The sequence below is a fragment of the Cyprinodon variegatus genome, unplaced genomic scaffold (genome assembly GCF_000732505.1).
Source record: "Cyprinodon variegatus isolate N-32 unplaced genomic scaffold, C_variegatus-1.0 Scaffold715, whole genome shotgun sequence".
Lineage (NCBI taxonomy): Eukaryota > Metazoa > Chordata > Actinopteri > Cyprinodontiformes > Cyprinodontidae > Cyprinodon > Cyprinodon variegatus.
The window spans coordinates 131,092-148,096 of record NW_015151168.1 but is presented as its reverse complement, the minus strand read 5'-3'; the positions used below and the strand labels follow the sequence as shown (position 1 = coordinate 148,096).

The 17,005-nt window shown below is 36.9% G+C and overlaps 1 protein-coding gene across 2 annotated transcripts; it reads right to left on the bottom strand.

The window, feature by feature from the left end:
* Positions 1–195: 195 nt before the first annotated feature.
* On the bottom strand, positions 196–16,777 carry mttp (microsomal triglyceride transfer protein). Of its 2 annotated transcripts, none has more exons than XM_015394934.1 (18): positions 16,264–16,777; positions 14,334–14,529; positions 14,045–14,188; positions 11,030–11,137; positions 10,821–10,937; positions 10,587–10,726; positions 10,280–10,430; positions 9,580–9,737; positions 9,271–9,439; positions 8,062–8,169; positions 7,777–7,989; positions 7,469–7,680; positions 7,230–7,327; positions 6,510–6,631; positions 6,198–6,425; positions 3,457–3,581; positions 1,563–1,733; positions 196–1,478 (listed from the first exon to the last, which is right to left on the bottom strand). In XM_015394934.1, exons 1-18 carry the CDS (start codon positions 16,326–16,328, stop codon positions 1,331–1,333), a joined length of 2,673 nt encoding a protein of 890 aa, XP_015250420.1. In that variant the 5' UTR covers positions 16,329–16,777; the 3' UTR covers positions 196–1,330. The 2 variants fall into 2 exon arrangements, with proteins under 2 accessions (XP_015250420.1, XP_015250421.1); XM_015394935.1 differs by having other exon boundaries at positions 1,331–1,478; positions 14,334–14,530; positions 16,268–16,776.
* Between the last annotated feature and the right edge of the window lie 228 nt (positions 16,778–17,005).

Sequence of the window (17,005 nt, the reverse complement as noted above, 5' to 3'; positions counted from 1 at the left end):
ATACATACATATACATATACATATACATATACATATACATATACATACATACATGTCATAATGTTCTTTTCATATGAATACTTTGGAACGTTTTTATTGTTCTAGCTCAGCGCCAAATATGAAAAGCTTAAATTAAAGTTTTATGAACATATTTTTTTTTTCATCGACTAATAATATTAGCCAAATTATAACAATGGCAACCACCATTAGGAGACAAATCTCTAAAATCAAGAGCCACATCAGCCACAAATGTTGAAAAGCAAACAAACAACAAACAAAACAGGAAATCCAACTGTTAATTGTTTTTTTTTCGCAATTTAAGCTGCATTTAACTTACATCCCAAATCTTGCAAGTACAAAGTAAACAATGTACCAATAATTAAATAAGTATTAGTATTAACATCTAGATTAAAACAAACAGAATTATCACATTTGCAGAATATTATTAATTTCACATTTGTGTTTTAGGGCACAGCAACATTTTGGGATAAACTGTTCATTTTCATTTGGAAATTAATTTTAAAAAATACAATATCACAGGGAAATACAATATCACAGTGGAAAATAATATTTTTGGTCCTGAAATCTTATAATGCATATTTTCCTTTTACCAATATTTACAAGTTCTTCGGTACTGCAGCTTTATTAGGGGTTTTGGGGATAACAATACTATGCATGCTAAGTACACACAGAACAAAATATGCTTTATTCTATGTGCCCATTATAAATACAATTTTCATAGAAATCCAAAAATACTAATGCAAAAGTTCCCAATTTCTGAAAAAACAAAACATAAAATGAATGCCTTCAAATGTTTTTTTTTTAATATAACCCTTGCTCATTTTGCCCCTTCATCAAATCATAACTTCAATTTATAGCCATATCCTACCAACCTCTTTCTGTTTGAATCTGTAAAGAAATTATTTTGTAGGAAGAACCTAATAATTGTAAATCCGTTTAGCATGCTATTTCAGAACTTATTATGAATTATGTAGATGAATAATCCTATATTTTTGTTACCTAATGTGAGAAATCCTAAAGAGGTACAAATAAGGTATGGTAAGGTAAGGTATAAAACAAAATGAATTATTTTCATATTCAAATCAGAAATTTGGAAACAAAACGGCTAAAAACATGAAGGCATGAAATGCTGAAGGGTCAAAATGACCAGCACCCCCTTAAATACTCACAGAATGTAAACGTTGCTTATGTTGCTAAAAGCATCATTTCTTTTTTTCCCCTTTAAACAAACTTTTTCCATGTTGGCCTGTGACAGCGGCCTCTGAAAGCAGTTTACACTTTTTGTAGTCAAGTCATCATGATGGCCTCTCTACCAGCTGGATTCAAACACCCTTTTGCACATGTTGGAGTTCTCCTGATGGAGAGGGAACTCAGAGCCAGGCACAAGTTGCTTTTTACCCTTTCGTGATTTAATGCTTTTCCCCGATGGCAAGCTCTCATACCTGGTAAAGTATTCACTAAGAGAGGGGGAAAAAAATCTGAGGTAAGTTACAGCTTTTGTTAGCTAAAAGAGGATTAATTGGTTTTCAGTTGATCCTAACCTGACAGGGAAAGTAGCCTTGTCCATCTGCATGCACACCAGGAAGGGGTATTCAGAGAACTGGACTGTAGTGATGAAATCCAATGAGGCTTCTGTCTCAAAGCTGACCTCCAAACCTGCTCTTAAAAAGTCCATGTCCACCGTTACGTTGCCGGTGACAACCAATGCCGCTCTGGAAAGAAAACCAAAGGATCGCACGGTCAGCGTGGTTCAGGAAATTAACAGACTGGGTTAATAAATAACCTCATTCCTAATTTTTCTTTAAAAAAAATAATTTAAAAAAATTTAAAGTTTCATCTGAGAAAGATTAAAAGATTTGTTGTTTTTATGTTAAATAAACATGCACGTTCAGATTTCTGCAGACAGGACATTTACAGAGTTATTAATAATAATTTGCCCCATCAGATATCTTTATCGTTTTTATTTTTTGTCACATTTGACAAGACACAAATGTTTCATTTCAAAAATCGAACATTAATCCAAAAAAAATACAAAAAGTACCTTCAAATCTTGATTTATTTTATGAGGGGGAAAAAAATAAGCTTCCCGAACAAACAAGTCAACCAGCTTTCTATCCAAAATAATTGACATGTAAAATATAATTAAAACTGTCAGTAAAAACTATTCATTAACAATTTCAATTGTTTGTTTTTCAATAAACTAGTTGCACGCCTGAAGTTGTAGAAGGTCTACAAGATAATATGCTCTTTGTTTCGGTTTAAAGCAGCAATAAAACCCATTTTTAAATTGACGGCTCTTAACTTGAATGCCGATGCCTATTAGGCTGTAAAAAAAATAAAAAAAAGTCTATAGACTGATTACACAATCATTGTCTACAAGTGACCTCAGACAGACAGGACTTAATTGGTTGTGTGAATAAGGTCCAAACTGTGTGCAGGGAACCATCAAATACCTAAACCATATCTTGCTTATTCTTCTTGTTTCTAAAGCATTTTGGTTTACAAAACCAAACAAAGTTCAACGATGAAGTTGCAACAATGTTTTCAAAATTACAATGCAAGCAAAACCAAACCTGTCTATCTAGGCCTTTGGAGGCAATCCTCGGTCAAAATACCACTGTGGTTTGGTCCTTCCCTATAGATAGCCATTCAGCCTATAATCAGCATTGAAGAGGTACAACTATGCTGGTCAGTTAACCTGCCCTCTGCCATTTGCATTCACAGAAATTATCTTCGAGTCCAATGTGACTCAGGACATTTGGAAAGATTCAGGGAAATTCTACATAACTGCAGTCACATCCTGTTTTAGTGACTCTCTCAAAGGTTGCAGAGAATTCAGCCTTTCAGAAAACTCAACTACTGGTCGTTAGGAATTCAGCACATCAACTAAACCTGAATGTAGCTTCCACAGTAACATGATTCAGCCCAGCCCTGAAACTCTATTTCAAGGTTTAGATTCTTTTTGTGTTCCCCTTAAGCCTTGTTTCATCACCGGATGCCAGGAGCCATCTGCGCTGACTGTAATGATTTTAAAATAGAGAAGCAGACACAACCGACGTTGCCGGCACAAGACAAAGGATCTGTGCGTAAAGCACGATCCTGGAGCATGCCCAGAGTGCCGGTGGAAGGTATGAATCAGACCGTCTTTATAGACCTGCTAAATTTCAGATAAATCCATCAACAGAAATCCTTCTAAAATTATCTCCCTTTCAAGGCACCAAGATTGTTTTCTAAGAATTGCCTAAACGTCAACAAGCCCTTTGACCTGCAAGTGCCTTACGTCATATTGCACATATAGTATTTCTTTGACTTAGAGAGTTAATCCATACATTTCTGACTGCACTTTGGCCAGGACTCACACACATACAACATAGCAGATGTTTGACCTATTCACTGATGATGCAAGTAGTTTTTATTATTGTCTTTGCCCGGTACCTGTTATTGACGCTGGTCTTTGACTCTCTGTACCACAGGCTTATCTCCATCCCTCCAGAAATGTCAATGGCTAAGCCTCCTTGAAACTCTGCACTCGCCTTCAGGCCTGACTGAAGCTGGATGACCTGCAGGACAACAAAAATCATTTAAACCTCAGTGGTCTCTATTACATATAAATAATGAGATCGGCTCTGTAATGTTATCAGAATAAAAAAGTCTTATATTAACATTAAATTAGATCTGTGTTCTTCATTCAAGCAGCATTTATTAATCCTTGCAAGGGAGAACATACAGTCTTTACCAAGGTTTCTGCATCTTCAGGTCAAACAGGATTTTCCCATCTACTTAGAACCACAGGGATGGATTCTCACAGACAAGTAGACAGTTTCCACAATCTGAAAGATTTTTGAAATAACCTTGACCTAAAAGAGTCAAGCTTCATACCAAAATGTCTAAAACTGAAAAACAGCTTCTGAGGAGTCAGTTAGAAAAGACGCACATCTAGCCTGGTCTAGCAGGTGCTCTAGAGTGAATACTTTTGTGTAGTAAAGGAAACAAAAGAAGCTCACAACAACAGTCATTAACTAGAGGCCTGACAGGAATAGAGTGTAAAATATGTTTTCCCATCACAGTATTACCGGTATAAGTTTTTGATAGTTAAAGCATGAGAAGAGGAGCTACCAATGAATTCAACCTGGAGAGACTCACACAAAGAAAAGTTGCAATTAGAAAATATAACATTTATTTATAGCGGTAACACAATCAAAAGTCATCATCGTCCTCTTCCTCCCCTGAGCCAGGAGAAGCGAGTGCTTCAGGAGCTGGAGGCAGTAGTAGCAGCTCAACAACAATTGTTGTTTCCTTTTTCAGGGTTGACTTTAAAAAAATGAAATTATCTAGAGAGCTGTTTTAAACGAAATTTTGTTTTGTTTACACTTGTGTATACTAAATGATAAATCTGTCTAAGTCTAAAGTATTTCTATCCAAGAAAAAGCAGCTGATGGACTCTGCAATCCCTCACACTGCATATAGAGATGGCGGCGAGAAAAAAATCAATTTTAACAGGAAGAAACGTCCAGCGGAACCAGGCTCAGTGTTAGCGGCCATGTGCTGACAGAAGCAGATAAAGACATAAACAAAATGATGTGTTTGGCGCCCAGGCCCTGACAGAAGATGATGCTGTGAATCAATATATGCTTGGATGAGTAACCTAGAAAAGGATTAGAATAGTCTTCCCCCCGGGGCCCGGACACTGATGGTGGAACAAGCCAGAGAGTGAGTGGGACTGAGAATGTGGATGGAGATTGGGTGAAGGTGGGCGAAAATTTGCTTGCATGCGGGAGATAGAGGCTAGGCCAGGAGGTAAATGAAGGGGATCTTGAAAGATGAAACACAATGACTTTTGAAAAGGTGCGGCTCCCAAGTTGATTGGCTGGAGCTGAATGAGGGATATGACAGGTGGTTCAAGTGTAGCTGATAAGAGTATTCCAGATTGAATTTAAGCTTAATAGCCCTAACAGTCCCTTTAAAAAAAAAAAAAAAATTTGTCAAATAATAATAATAATAATAATAAATAATAATAATAACAATGGCCTAAAACCAAACTTCTGTTGAAAAGCTGAGAAGAGTGATACACCCACCTTATACCCAGTGGTTGTTTGGGAGTAATGCCAGAAAAGAAAAGCCTTCTGTGTCCTATCGTTCTATTGTGAAGCAGTGCAGTGGGATAATTTGGACATGTGATTATTTTTAGAATGCATTCCTAAAGAAATTTGTTGAAATACGATGAAGTAAAAAAAAACATTAAAAAAATAAATATGGGTCATTAAGGATCTTTCCATTTTATAATGATGCCAAACAAATGGGTAAATCAATGCAGAAATAATGCACTGGAGACAAAAGCGTTCTCCCTCCATGGAATCCCACATTTCAAACCTGAATCCGATTGATAGCAGTAGGTAGGAACCAGTGTGATTCAGAGAGATTGTTCAAAGGAGAATGGAAAAATTCCCTGTCTGTATGCTCAAACTTTTCATAGTAAGAACTGGGATTTTGTAGAAGGCTTTAACAGCAGCAATGTCAACACTTATTTTTATATGTGTCAGTTTATGTGAAAAAGTGGGATTAGGCCTACAAAGTAAATACGATGAAGATTTTTGGTTATGACACTGGAAATAAAGGCTGCCTTTTCCCCATACTTTCACCTGAGGTGTCAATATATGTGACCAGAACTAAGACATCACTATTTAACTTGGTGTGACTGACATTTGCCCAACTAGTGTTAACTGCATACATTTAATCCCTCTCTTTAGCAGGTGCTGTAACAGAAAGGGCACAGACATCCAAATGGATAAGCTCTCATACAGAAATAAGATAAGAATGGCTTCATCAACCCGTTAAAGCGACGGTATTCAGTCCTGAAGACACAGTTCCCTTAAATCCTAAAGCTGCTGGAGGCTTGACACAGACATACCAACACTGTGGTGAGAGAAGCTGGATATACCTTCACCATATCAGAAAATTAAAAGACTTTATGGTGCACATGTTAAGGATGGAGTATGAAAGCCTGTTCTGATCTGCCTCTGCTAACGTGCTTATTAAATCATATGCAACCACAGTCTAATTGAAACAGTTTGAAAGGAAATAATGACCCATACACAGGGTAAGTTGGTTTTCAATAAATATTTAGGAAAGATTTTAGCCTTAAAATGACAAAAACACTCCACTGTCAAGCCGTGTACCTCAGAGTGATCCGTGAGCAGGATGAGTCCCTTCACCACGTTCATGGGCTCCCCAGTCATCGAGAACATTTTGGACATGAGGTCACTGTAACCCTTGAAGAACGTGACTGGTCGCAGCTGAACATCGAACAGCAGGGCTGACATACCAGCAAATGACTCCAGGTCCTCCTCCCCCTCATCAGGAGTGGCAGCGATTAGAGTCTCCAGACCCTGAGCCTCAATCGCCACCTGAAAGACAAAAGGAATGGCATTACATTTAGTACACAAAAAAAGAAAACAACATAAAAAAAACTTGTGTTCTTGTGCAAGCACCTGCAGTCCATGTAGCATTGAACCTTGACTTGAACCATAAATGTTCATGTTGCTTCTGCGAAGGATCCCAGATCCTGAGTACAGAATGTCCAAACTGTACGTGGAAGTCACATCACGGGATTCTGCGGGTTTAACAATAGGAAGAACATAAAATATCCCATTATAATGTGTTAAAGTGGTGCCAATTCTGCCAGCTTTGATTTTCCAGAGCCGCTTTTCATCTGTTTGTGGCCTGTAGAAATTTTATCACTGGTAAATGTACTGCATTGCAAAACTAAAAAAAGATTTTTTACCTCTTTTCTCACGTTAAAAACAAACGTATTAAAGTATTTAAGTCATATTTTATATGGAATATTGCGACAAAAGTGTAATTGATTATAGTTGAACCAGATACACAATTTCTTAAACTTTGTTAGAGCTTTTAATCTAAAAAGCATGGAGTGTTCTTTTAACCTTTAATCTGGTACCTGGTTAATAAAAGCCAGCATCGCCATTAAGAAGGACAATGTTAGTGCTTACTGTGTTGGCTTATATATACAAATACATGCTGCTATAAAAAAAAAAAAGCCCAGGACTGAATTTTGTTTGTTTATAGTATAATATTATCAGTAAAATATTACAGTTTAAAAAAAAAATGGGGACACATGTAAGGGTTAAGGATAATATTGCACTGATCTGCATTCCAATTTTTCTAAATGAAAATCCCCCCCTGCTACTTACTGGTCATGAATCCTGAGTATGAAGAGGAGGACCCAACTTTAGCGAAGCGATCATAGTTATGGGAAATCATGTCCTTCAAAGCTTGACGTATAGTTTTGCTGCAGAAAAACATGAAATAAGTTCATGTTATAAGACTTTATAATGGTGTGTGTATTACAATTCTATGTATATTAGTTTATTTTTATGTCTGATGGATTTATTTCTCAATTTTGTTATTCTGGGATTACTGTAGGAAACACCTGGCAGGCATTTGGAAGCGGAGGATGTCCTGGATCTTCGACAGCATGTACTTGTTCATTTCATGTGGCAGGTCTCCGATGGACAGGAGTAGATTTTTTACCTCCATGTATGAGGGGTTGCTACTGAGGATCACGTCAGCAGCAGCAGCTCTCACATTCTTCTCATAGATCCGCCTGTTCTGGTGGTAAACCCTGTTCACTGTCTGTTTGACCTGGAAGTCAAATAAAGTTTGGGATTTGTCTGTCTACCTGCATATAGGAGTGATACTGTACGTATTAAATGAGTTGGGATGTTTGGTGTGGTTTACCTCAGGGGTGATGAGGTGGACATCATATCGCTGCAGTGCCGTAAGGGCGATGGTGCTGTAAGATCCCACCTCTGACTCTGCAAACCTGGTGAGAATGGGAATTGCCTCAGGGAGCAAAGAGTTCTTCAGTGCCAGAAGGTACATCTGGACCTCAGACTCAACGTTTGTGCTTTCAGGACCCTCTAGAATCATGTTCTTCACCTGCACCACTGTCTGAAAGGGAAACATGTTCAAATTAATTTAATCTCCAAAGCATCTCTAAGATGAATCATACTGATGACTCACCGGTAAATCACAGCTTCCTTTCAGACACAACTTGTGCACCAGAGCTCCCATAATAATCACCACTGATTCTTTGATCTCTGTAGATCCAATCTTTCCTTTAGCAATGTTCTGTAAAGACACAGATCATTGTTGCAGTTCAATTAAAAGTACAGCACATCTTTTAGCTTTTACCATAAACCTTCGATTGTTTCAGTTTTATTCATAATAAACTTTGATACTTTTTAATGGACTTTAATATGGTAGACCAAAAATAAGATGGTATTTACAAAGAGGAAGAAAAAGATTATAAGATTTCAAATAAATTTGCTAATAACGTTATAAGAAAAAGGGGCGGCAATTCTATTCAGGGCCCTCTAAAATAAATGAAGAAAAATCACGCATAAGAAAGTCCCATTAGAATTTATCTAACACATAATTATCCCCTATAGGTCATCTTATTAGTATAGTAAAATTTCTAATTAGTAATAAAAAGATAGAGCAAAAGCTAAACTCCTAAAATAAGCTTTAATATAAAATGGCATCAAGGCATTGTTAAAGCAAACCAGAAAAGAAAAACAAAAACAAAATGCACATTTGTCCTATTTAAAAAAAAAAAGAAAACATGCCCAGTAAACATATAGAAGGGCTGCTTTAGACATATGAGAACAAAATTTCATTTTATGCCACACTGAAAAAAAAATACACTAAATACACTGAAAACACCCACCTCACTGTAAAACATGGTGCTGGCTGCATTATGCTGTGGAGATGCTTTTTATAGGGAAGCTGTTAGGAGTTATTAGGGGGATGTATGGGCCTGATACAGTTTAATGTGCAACAAAAGGATGTTCAGTCATTTCTTTATTTGAAATATTTTAAATGAAAAATAACTTATTTGGTCTTCGAGTCACAGCCATTTACAACCCCGTCTGCAGAATTCAAATAAACAGAATATATTTTGTTTGGGGTTGTAACATAACAGAATTTTAGTAAAATCAACAGGATTCCTTTTTTTAAATGATGCTGAATAATTAATTCTATTAATGTTTAATACAACTAAAAATAAATTCTCTATTCCAAATTTAGGGAAAAGGGAGCATTAAGTGATAAAAGAAAACACCCTGAGGTTGATGTTTTCAGCTAATTCTTATTGCATTTTTCAAAACTAAACTGAATCCACAGTTTAATGTGACAACACATTAAGCGTACTGGTAAGTTTGCCAAACTTACCAGCAGAGCGGTGAGCATTTTCTCATTTGGATGTGAGGCAAAGCCACATGCATAGAGAAAACGCTCCTGCAGAACCAAACCCTTTGCATCTGTGAAATTAAGAAATTCCAGCATGGCGTCCAGAGATGCCGGCGTCTGGGAAGACGTCACTGCATCTACCACCTGAGGCCTGTCAGAGGAGGAAGGTAGTTAAAGCAACAAGCAATCTGGAAGAGCATCGAAATGGTGAATCATAAAAGAGTGAAATGATCAGCAAGTGTGAAAAAGCAGGGAAATCAAATCTATAAAAGGAAGGAGTATCTGGTTTACAGGGTGGTCTTGCTGGCACTTTTCAGCACTTTAAGGATCTCATCCTTGGACGCCTTCCTTATGCTCTGGATGAAGCCCAGGAAGCTGCGAGGGGCTGTGGCTTTGGACAGGCTCGCTGGCTCCAGCTGCTTCTGCACCACCTGCCAATGTTCGAAGAGCTGGGGAGGGGGCAGAGAAGGGTTAGAGGACATATCATCTTCAGTTAGCATTTCAAATACAAAAATACACTTTGATTAATAAAACAGTGCGATAAAAGTTATTTAGTCATCCAGACTTGTTCTCATAATCAACTAATGGAGAAAAGGGCAGGATTGGCATCGAAGGAGAACCATAATGTTTTGCACCGCTCTGTTGCCGTCAACATTTAAGCTAGGATATGTCTAGAAAAAGCTTTTTGAGGGGCTGCTAAAGGATATGTTTGTATTATTTGCATATATTGTCTTTTCAATTGTGCTGACCTTTATTTCCATGCAAGAAGTTCATGAATATCTTTAATAAGCAGGAAAGTCAGGGAGCAAGTATCTCAAGGCTCCTAGGTTTTTTGGTTTTAAAACATGGTATCTTTCCTTTAAGGAAAAATTTGAAGTCTCTTATTCACAGAAGTCAAATAAAAGAACAAACAGGCAACACTATAGTACTTAAAAACCCAACATGATTAAAGATTAATGGTGTGAAATATATATATATAAAATAAGCTCACAGTTGGACAGCCTTTGCACTGGGTTTTCAGCTTCTCAGGAACAATCCCAACAGCTGCCAGTTTGTCATCAATGGACTTAACAACCCCAGCAACATCTTTCCCAGCCATCTCCATTGGTCCAGCCTCTTTCCCAACCAGCAGCAGGGTTTGCCTGGGAAACACCAATTCACTTATTTAATTTCCAGTCACACCACAACAGGACTGATCAGACACAATTTTTAGACAATTTTAAAACTAACTAAAATTAGTTAACCTCCTGTTATATTACATCTGATTTCAAGTAGATCAATTTGAAAAACCCAATTACCTGGAAACAATTTTAGCAGCGGTGGAACGACGAGCGCTAACAGCCAGAGAGTGAGTTTCTTCAGCCACGGCGGATTTAATGAAACCATCTTCAAGTTTAAACACTGTAACAGAACTGGACTTCCTGCTGACACCCAACACCTGCATGAGACGAGAAATCAAAGAAAATAAACAAGCCGTAACCAACCAAGAATCAATTTTATAAGACAAAGAGTTGATCAGGATGCTGACTAACCGTACTATGAGTGGTGAATCCCGTCTCTGAAGTCTTACATGTCTCCAGGAATTTGGTTCTTGTAACTTGTCCTTCTGCTGCTTTATACTGAACTGTACATCTCCCGGACACATCATTCTATTTGGAGACATGGTTTGAGTTTGTTTACTGGCTAAAAAGCCTAAAAACAAAATGGTCATCTGTGATATAAGAACGGCAGTGCAATTCACCTCAACAACCTTTCCAGTATGGATCTGAAACTGCAACAAGCTGGTGATGCCTCTTTTTAGATTCCTAATGGTTGAAGGTTCTGACCAGTAGGAGTAGAATGCTTTTGTCTGCGTTGGATGTTTAAAAAGAAAGAGGACAGTTAAAACATAAGATTATGCTTTGAAATAATAGAGTTAGTAAAACATTGACCTATAAATAAATTAGCAGGTGAGCAAAGCAGCTTTTACTAAAGGCGTCCGGGGTGTCAGTTTCAATCGGTACGTTTTTGCTCACAAACACGTGCATAGCTATGAAATCTGACGTTAGTCACATTATATGTTATTCTCTGGAGTCTAGATCAAAACAGAGGCTGTACTACAGTATTAGTACCTGTAACTACCGTATGAGTCATTCTGAGTTAATTATGAAAGAAAGAAGGTCACTGCTGTACTACTAACAGAGGATAAGAATATGTATTAAAGAGTTATAAGTAACTTGAAAATGAAATTACTGTTCTTTTATTTAGAATAATTTTCTGAGTCAGGCAAAAAAAAAGTGTAATTCAAGTATTAGTTATATAAAAAATATTTAAAACATTTCCAGTCTACTAGACCCAAATCTACTAAATTGTACAAGTCGACCAAATGCTGTACAAAATGTTATTTGGCCTCAATCATATGCTGTACTTTAATAGAAATATGTTTTGTCTAGAGAGCAGGGACAGGGCTAGATGGGGGCCAGGTGTTGCCGTGACGACCCTTACTGCATCATTGGCCACCCCTACCAGTTGGTCCTATATGAACATAATTCACAAGCAGTTCCCCTCTAAATCAGACTTGCTGGTAGCAATAATACCCTCAAGTGGAATATTCTAACAAATTATATATATATATATATATATATATATATATATATATATATATATATATATATAGTAATATTTAAGATGATGAATACAGTATGCATGTTTTTCAGAACTAGTACTTCTGCTTTGAACAGAAAATTGTATTTATCTGCAGGTTATGTAGGAATCTTCAATGTAATTAGAAATAAGTTAAGTTAATTGAGGTATTAGTATATGCCAATATTAATTATTTCTAAAAAGCATAGTGTTCAGTTTATCTCTGAAAAATCAAAGCTGAAATATACCTTTCATTCAGACAGCATTGATATATGTAAATATATGCCCTTATTTATTAGAAGTGGCTTCAGGAAAAACCAGCTTGTATTTATTTGGAAAATACAGATGTTTTTCTTATTCATTTTCCCCTTGGAACAGTATAGATTGAATCTTTTTTCGGTCACCCCTAAATAAGGTTTCTGGCTACGCCACTATTAGTGACTAAATTAAACATAAACATATAGTGAGTTCCTTAAAGTTCCTTTAGACTGAGTATATGTAGACTACAGCTCATCTTTTTTTTTTTTTTAAGTCACTGCAAACAGTGGTTCAGTTTAGCTCAGTGTTACACAGTGTCCCAGTCATGAATGCAGAAAGCAGCCAATTACATCACCCTTCAATGTTTCCTTTACAGTATGATATTTATTTTTGGTACTCGGCCACAAAATCAGATAGGACCTCCATAAATAGGCTGTCTGCTGCTACTGTGTGTTATTCCTTACCCTTCATGACACTGGTATAAATAATCCATCAACACCAGTGGAAACTCGTTTGTCTTCATTCACTGAAGAACAAAACTAAAATCTCCTTAAGAGCAAACATGTAAACCAGTTCTATACAATCTTTACTTTGGACAAGTAGAAGAGATGTCAGATTCTTTTATTAAATTATTATAAAGTGCCACAGTTTGGTGAAAGAACATGCTGCTTGCTAGGTTGTAGGAAAGCTTTGCCTGATAATTTCATTGAAACTGATTTTCAAAGGTTTATAGGAGCTTACTGAGGACTATAAGCATTTTTCTAACCAGTATTTAGATAATAAATATGACAATATCCTTCTTTAGTACCTTCAATAATGTTCATTTACTCTGGAGAACTCATTTTTATTTAGTAATACTCTGAGTAGAAGGAGAAGCAAAAGCCATCTGCAGCAAAGTTCAATGTACATCCTAAATGAAATTAGCTAATGACAGAAATTCAACTATTTTTCTTTGGTTAAAAGTGTGGGCATGTAAAAACGAATTAGTGTTTAGTCCTTCAAAAAACCTCCAGTGAATTTAAAAGAAGATATATGCAGCTTAAAAATACTGATTTGAAAAGAAAGCCACAAGGCCATCTAGGTTGCTTTTAAAGGGAAAATAAAACAAAAATATAATCTCAACCTTAAAAGGTAAACTATTAAATCAGACAGCAATCAAAGTGGACATGTGGATTCTTAGAAGTCAAATAAAATTATGGATCATGAAGGTCATTAAGACAAGGCTCTTAAAAGAGGGTGGGCATTGTTACAAAAAGCTTTAAAAAAATCACACAAAAAGCTTTTTTCAGTTTAAAATGAAGTCAGAATAAGCACATAAATAAGGAGCTGTTCAGGGAGGGAGTATTTATAGGACACATTAGGACTCAGAGAGAGTGAAGATAACTTAAAGGCAGAAGTGAAGCAGTCTGTGTCACTTTAAGTTGTTTCTCATGGAAAATGTTAGATTTGGGAAACTAAAAGGAATCTGCAGATCTAGAAAAAAAAACTGATCCAGAATCAATTAGATTGATTGTATTGATCAATGTATTCTAAGCTCAAATATTTTTCAAATCTTTTCCACAGTAGATTCCCTTAATATTTTTATCAACTTGTTATCAGAGACACTGACAGCATCTCTACTAGTATTTCACTTCAGCCAGATATTCTTTCATCCACCTACAGCGTATCTTTTACTCTGACTCATTCGGAAATTCAGACATTGATCTTTTGAACCAGTTGACCTTTGATAAACACACGCACAGGTTTCCTTCGCCAGCATCATCACTTTAACAGAGGGAGAAAAAAAAATTTATAATGCTAATAAAAGTTGTGTTATATCTATGAAAAAAAAACTCCTGTACTGTAATGACAGATGCTATGAGTGTTAGTGCGTCACCTTTCCATTTTTCAGGTGTACCAGGAAAGGTTTTGTCAGAGCTGCAAGTTTAGATTTCCCCAAGATGCTTTCGGTTGTGGATCCATGAAGGATGTTGTTCTTCTCTGACCCCTGAGACGCCGGCTCAATCCTCACGTTTGAGATCTGTTTGAAGAGAGGAACCTCTTTTAGCAACATGAAAGCAAATCTCATTTATGTTTCACTTTGCTGCGTGGACATCTGATGGGCCATAAATGGTATTATTATTCTATCTTTTAAAAGGCATAATTGTAATATTTGCTGCACATACAGCTAACTGAATCAACTGGTCCTCCTTGTTGCTTGGATCTCTCCAAACTAGGTTAATGTTCACATCGCTTGAGATTCTGTAGCCGGCGCTGCCCTCCTTTGACCCCCGAGCCTTGTCCAGCAGGAGCTCAGTGGTGTAGCTGAATTTATACAGCTGGTTGTTATGGAGTCTTGGTCCAGCAGCAGCAGCAGCATCACCTGAAAAAACAGGAAATGCAGCTTGAAAGAAATTCAAAATAAGTGGACGCTATATTGCAACTCCTAGCTTTACTCATTTCACTGTGGATATATTAGTTTGCAGTGTAACTAATTAAAGGAAAGTTGAGTCCTTTTTGTTCTTAGAAATTTATGCTTTTTAGCCACTAATGTTTTGAAATAATTTTGATAGAAAAGGAGTAAATTCCAGGAGGAGAAAGAAGTCTGACAAAACAGTAAGGTCATCTTCTACAACTTTTGAGAGGTTTAAAAAGCGGAACTAGTTAATTTTACTCACAATTCAGGTTTTCAAAACTTTCACTCATAATAATGTTCCAAGTTTGGAAAAGAGAGTCAGTTGATTCAAATTCCTTCTTAATTTCCTCTTTTCGGATCGTATATCAAACACTAGGCAAATAAATGTAGCTTAACTGGGTTACTTTCTCAGAATTAAGTTATATTTTTATGCATTTACTTGAGTTGGCTAACAGTCGAGCAATAAGCTCTAAGACTCATTGGATACTTTGCATTATCAGTGTAAAGATGGGACCATTGGAATGCCCTTAATAAATAAATAAAAACCCTATCAGCCAGTTCATTTTTGGAGAGGAAACCCAAATGTCATATTGATGCACTAGGCTTAGATGGAAAGTAATCCAATAATTTGAGCATGTTTGTTCTCACAGGAAGTGATGTGAATGTTATGGAGGGGCTTGGTAAGAGAATCCTCTAAAGGAGATAAAGATAAGGGTGATGACAAGTAGCCTTTTCAACCTCAAAACATGGACTCATCACCAAAACTGAGCAGCATTATAAGAAGAGGATTTATTTGCACTAATATCAATGAAGATCTTTCAATGGATCATTGAGTATGGTATGTTTTGTATATTTATGTTTTTGGGATTTTTTTGACAGGTTTTATTTCCTCCAAAACTGTCATTCTTTTTTGCGTTTCTCTTTCAGAGGTTAAATCCTTTGTTCACTGAAAATTTAAAACATACTAATTCTGGGATTGGTTTCTAATCAGGCGTGTAATTTTAAGGGTCCTTATTATTTTTTTCCTCTCACCTCTACTTTTTCTGAAGGGGACAAGGAGCTGAAGTGATTTAATCATTGAACTGGGTGTGTTTAGGTGAACGGAGATAGTAATCTTGTTTGCTCCATTAATGACAACCCTGCTGATAGATGTGACATTCAGCCATGAGGGAAGACACACTGACGTGTCACTTTTTGATTTCATCACCGGTCGCCTGAGCTCAGCTCAGTTACACCAAATAAATGTCAGGGGCAGTTTGTTGCATCAACTGCATGAATTGTTTTATGGATTTCCAAACTAAACCACAGTTTAGGGTAATATTCTACTTTTTGCTGTTTCCTTCCTTCTGCTTCTCAGTATTGCTCTCTCTGCTCTTCTCAGGGATGAAATCCTTCTCTATAGATGAGATGGTGATTACCAGAGAAGATTGTTCATTCCTTCATTCATTAACTTTACCCAAAATCCAGATTCAAAAATATAAAGCTCATAAAACTTAAATGATTTTCAGGATAGTTATAACAGCTTAGAAGTTCTCTACAGAAAAAGTGTAAAACATTCAAGACTAAAACTACAAACCAAATGTTTGGGTGGGTTGAAACAAAAAAAGAACCTTCATCTCACAAGCAATCTCCTTCAGGAGTCATTTAAAAAGCATCAGGCTTAAATTGCTGGCATCTGAACATCCCAACTACCCGTGAACTCACCTTTGGTGGAAGCTGTGACACAGGTGACCGCGCAAATCCAAAACACAGCCCGAACCAACATTATGCGTCCTCCTCTCCCTGCAGCCAGGTGATCCAAACCCACACAGCAGCCCAGGTGGCTCCAAGAAAAAGGACCAAAAAAAGGCAGAGCGAGCCCAAACCTCTGGTGTTCTGCTTTATCTAAGGGGAGGGCAGACTCCAAACTCCACGCTCAAGTACTAAGTACGCGATAAGCAGCAGATGATTAACCCGAGCAGCAGAGATTTGACAGGAACTGCTGCTGCGATAGATGCGCATGGGTCATTTTTAATGATCCATTAATCAGCCAGGCCCGATCGGTTCATTTCACTTTAAGAGGCGACATTTTTAAGCTTTTGTGTACAAAACAAGTTTTTTTTTAAATCTAAAAATAGGATAAACAGCCTATAAATTGAGTTGGTAACTAAAGTTAGTAAAATATTTAAAAAATATATATGATAGGTGTTGCTTCTTCTTGATTATTTCAGGTTTCATAGCAGGCACCTTTTACCTCATTTAAAGTGGAGATCAACAGTCAGCACTGTGTCATGCTTCGTTTGCAGGAAGTGGGAAGTCCTGCTCTTCAGCTCATATTACAGCTTTCCAGGCTCTGAATTTCTGACTCTTCACTTTCTCCTTCTGAATGCAGACAAAACAGAAGTTATCGTCTTTGGACCAGAGTCTTTGGAAAAGAAGCTGATCAGTCAGTCACTTCATTTG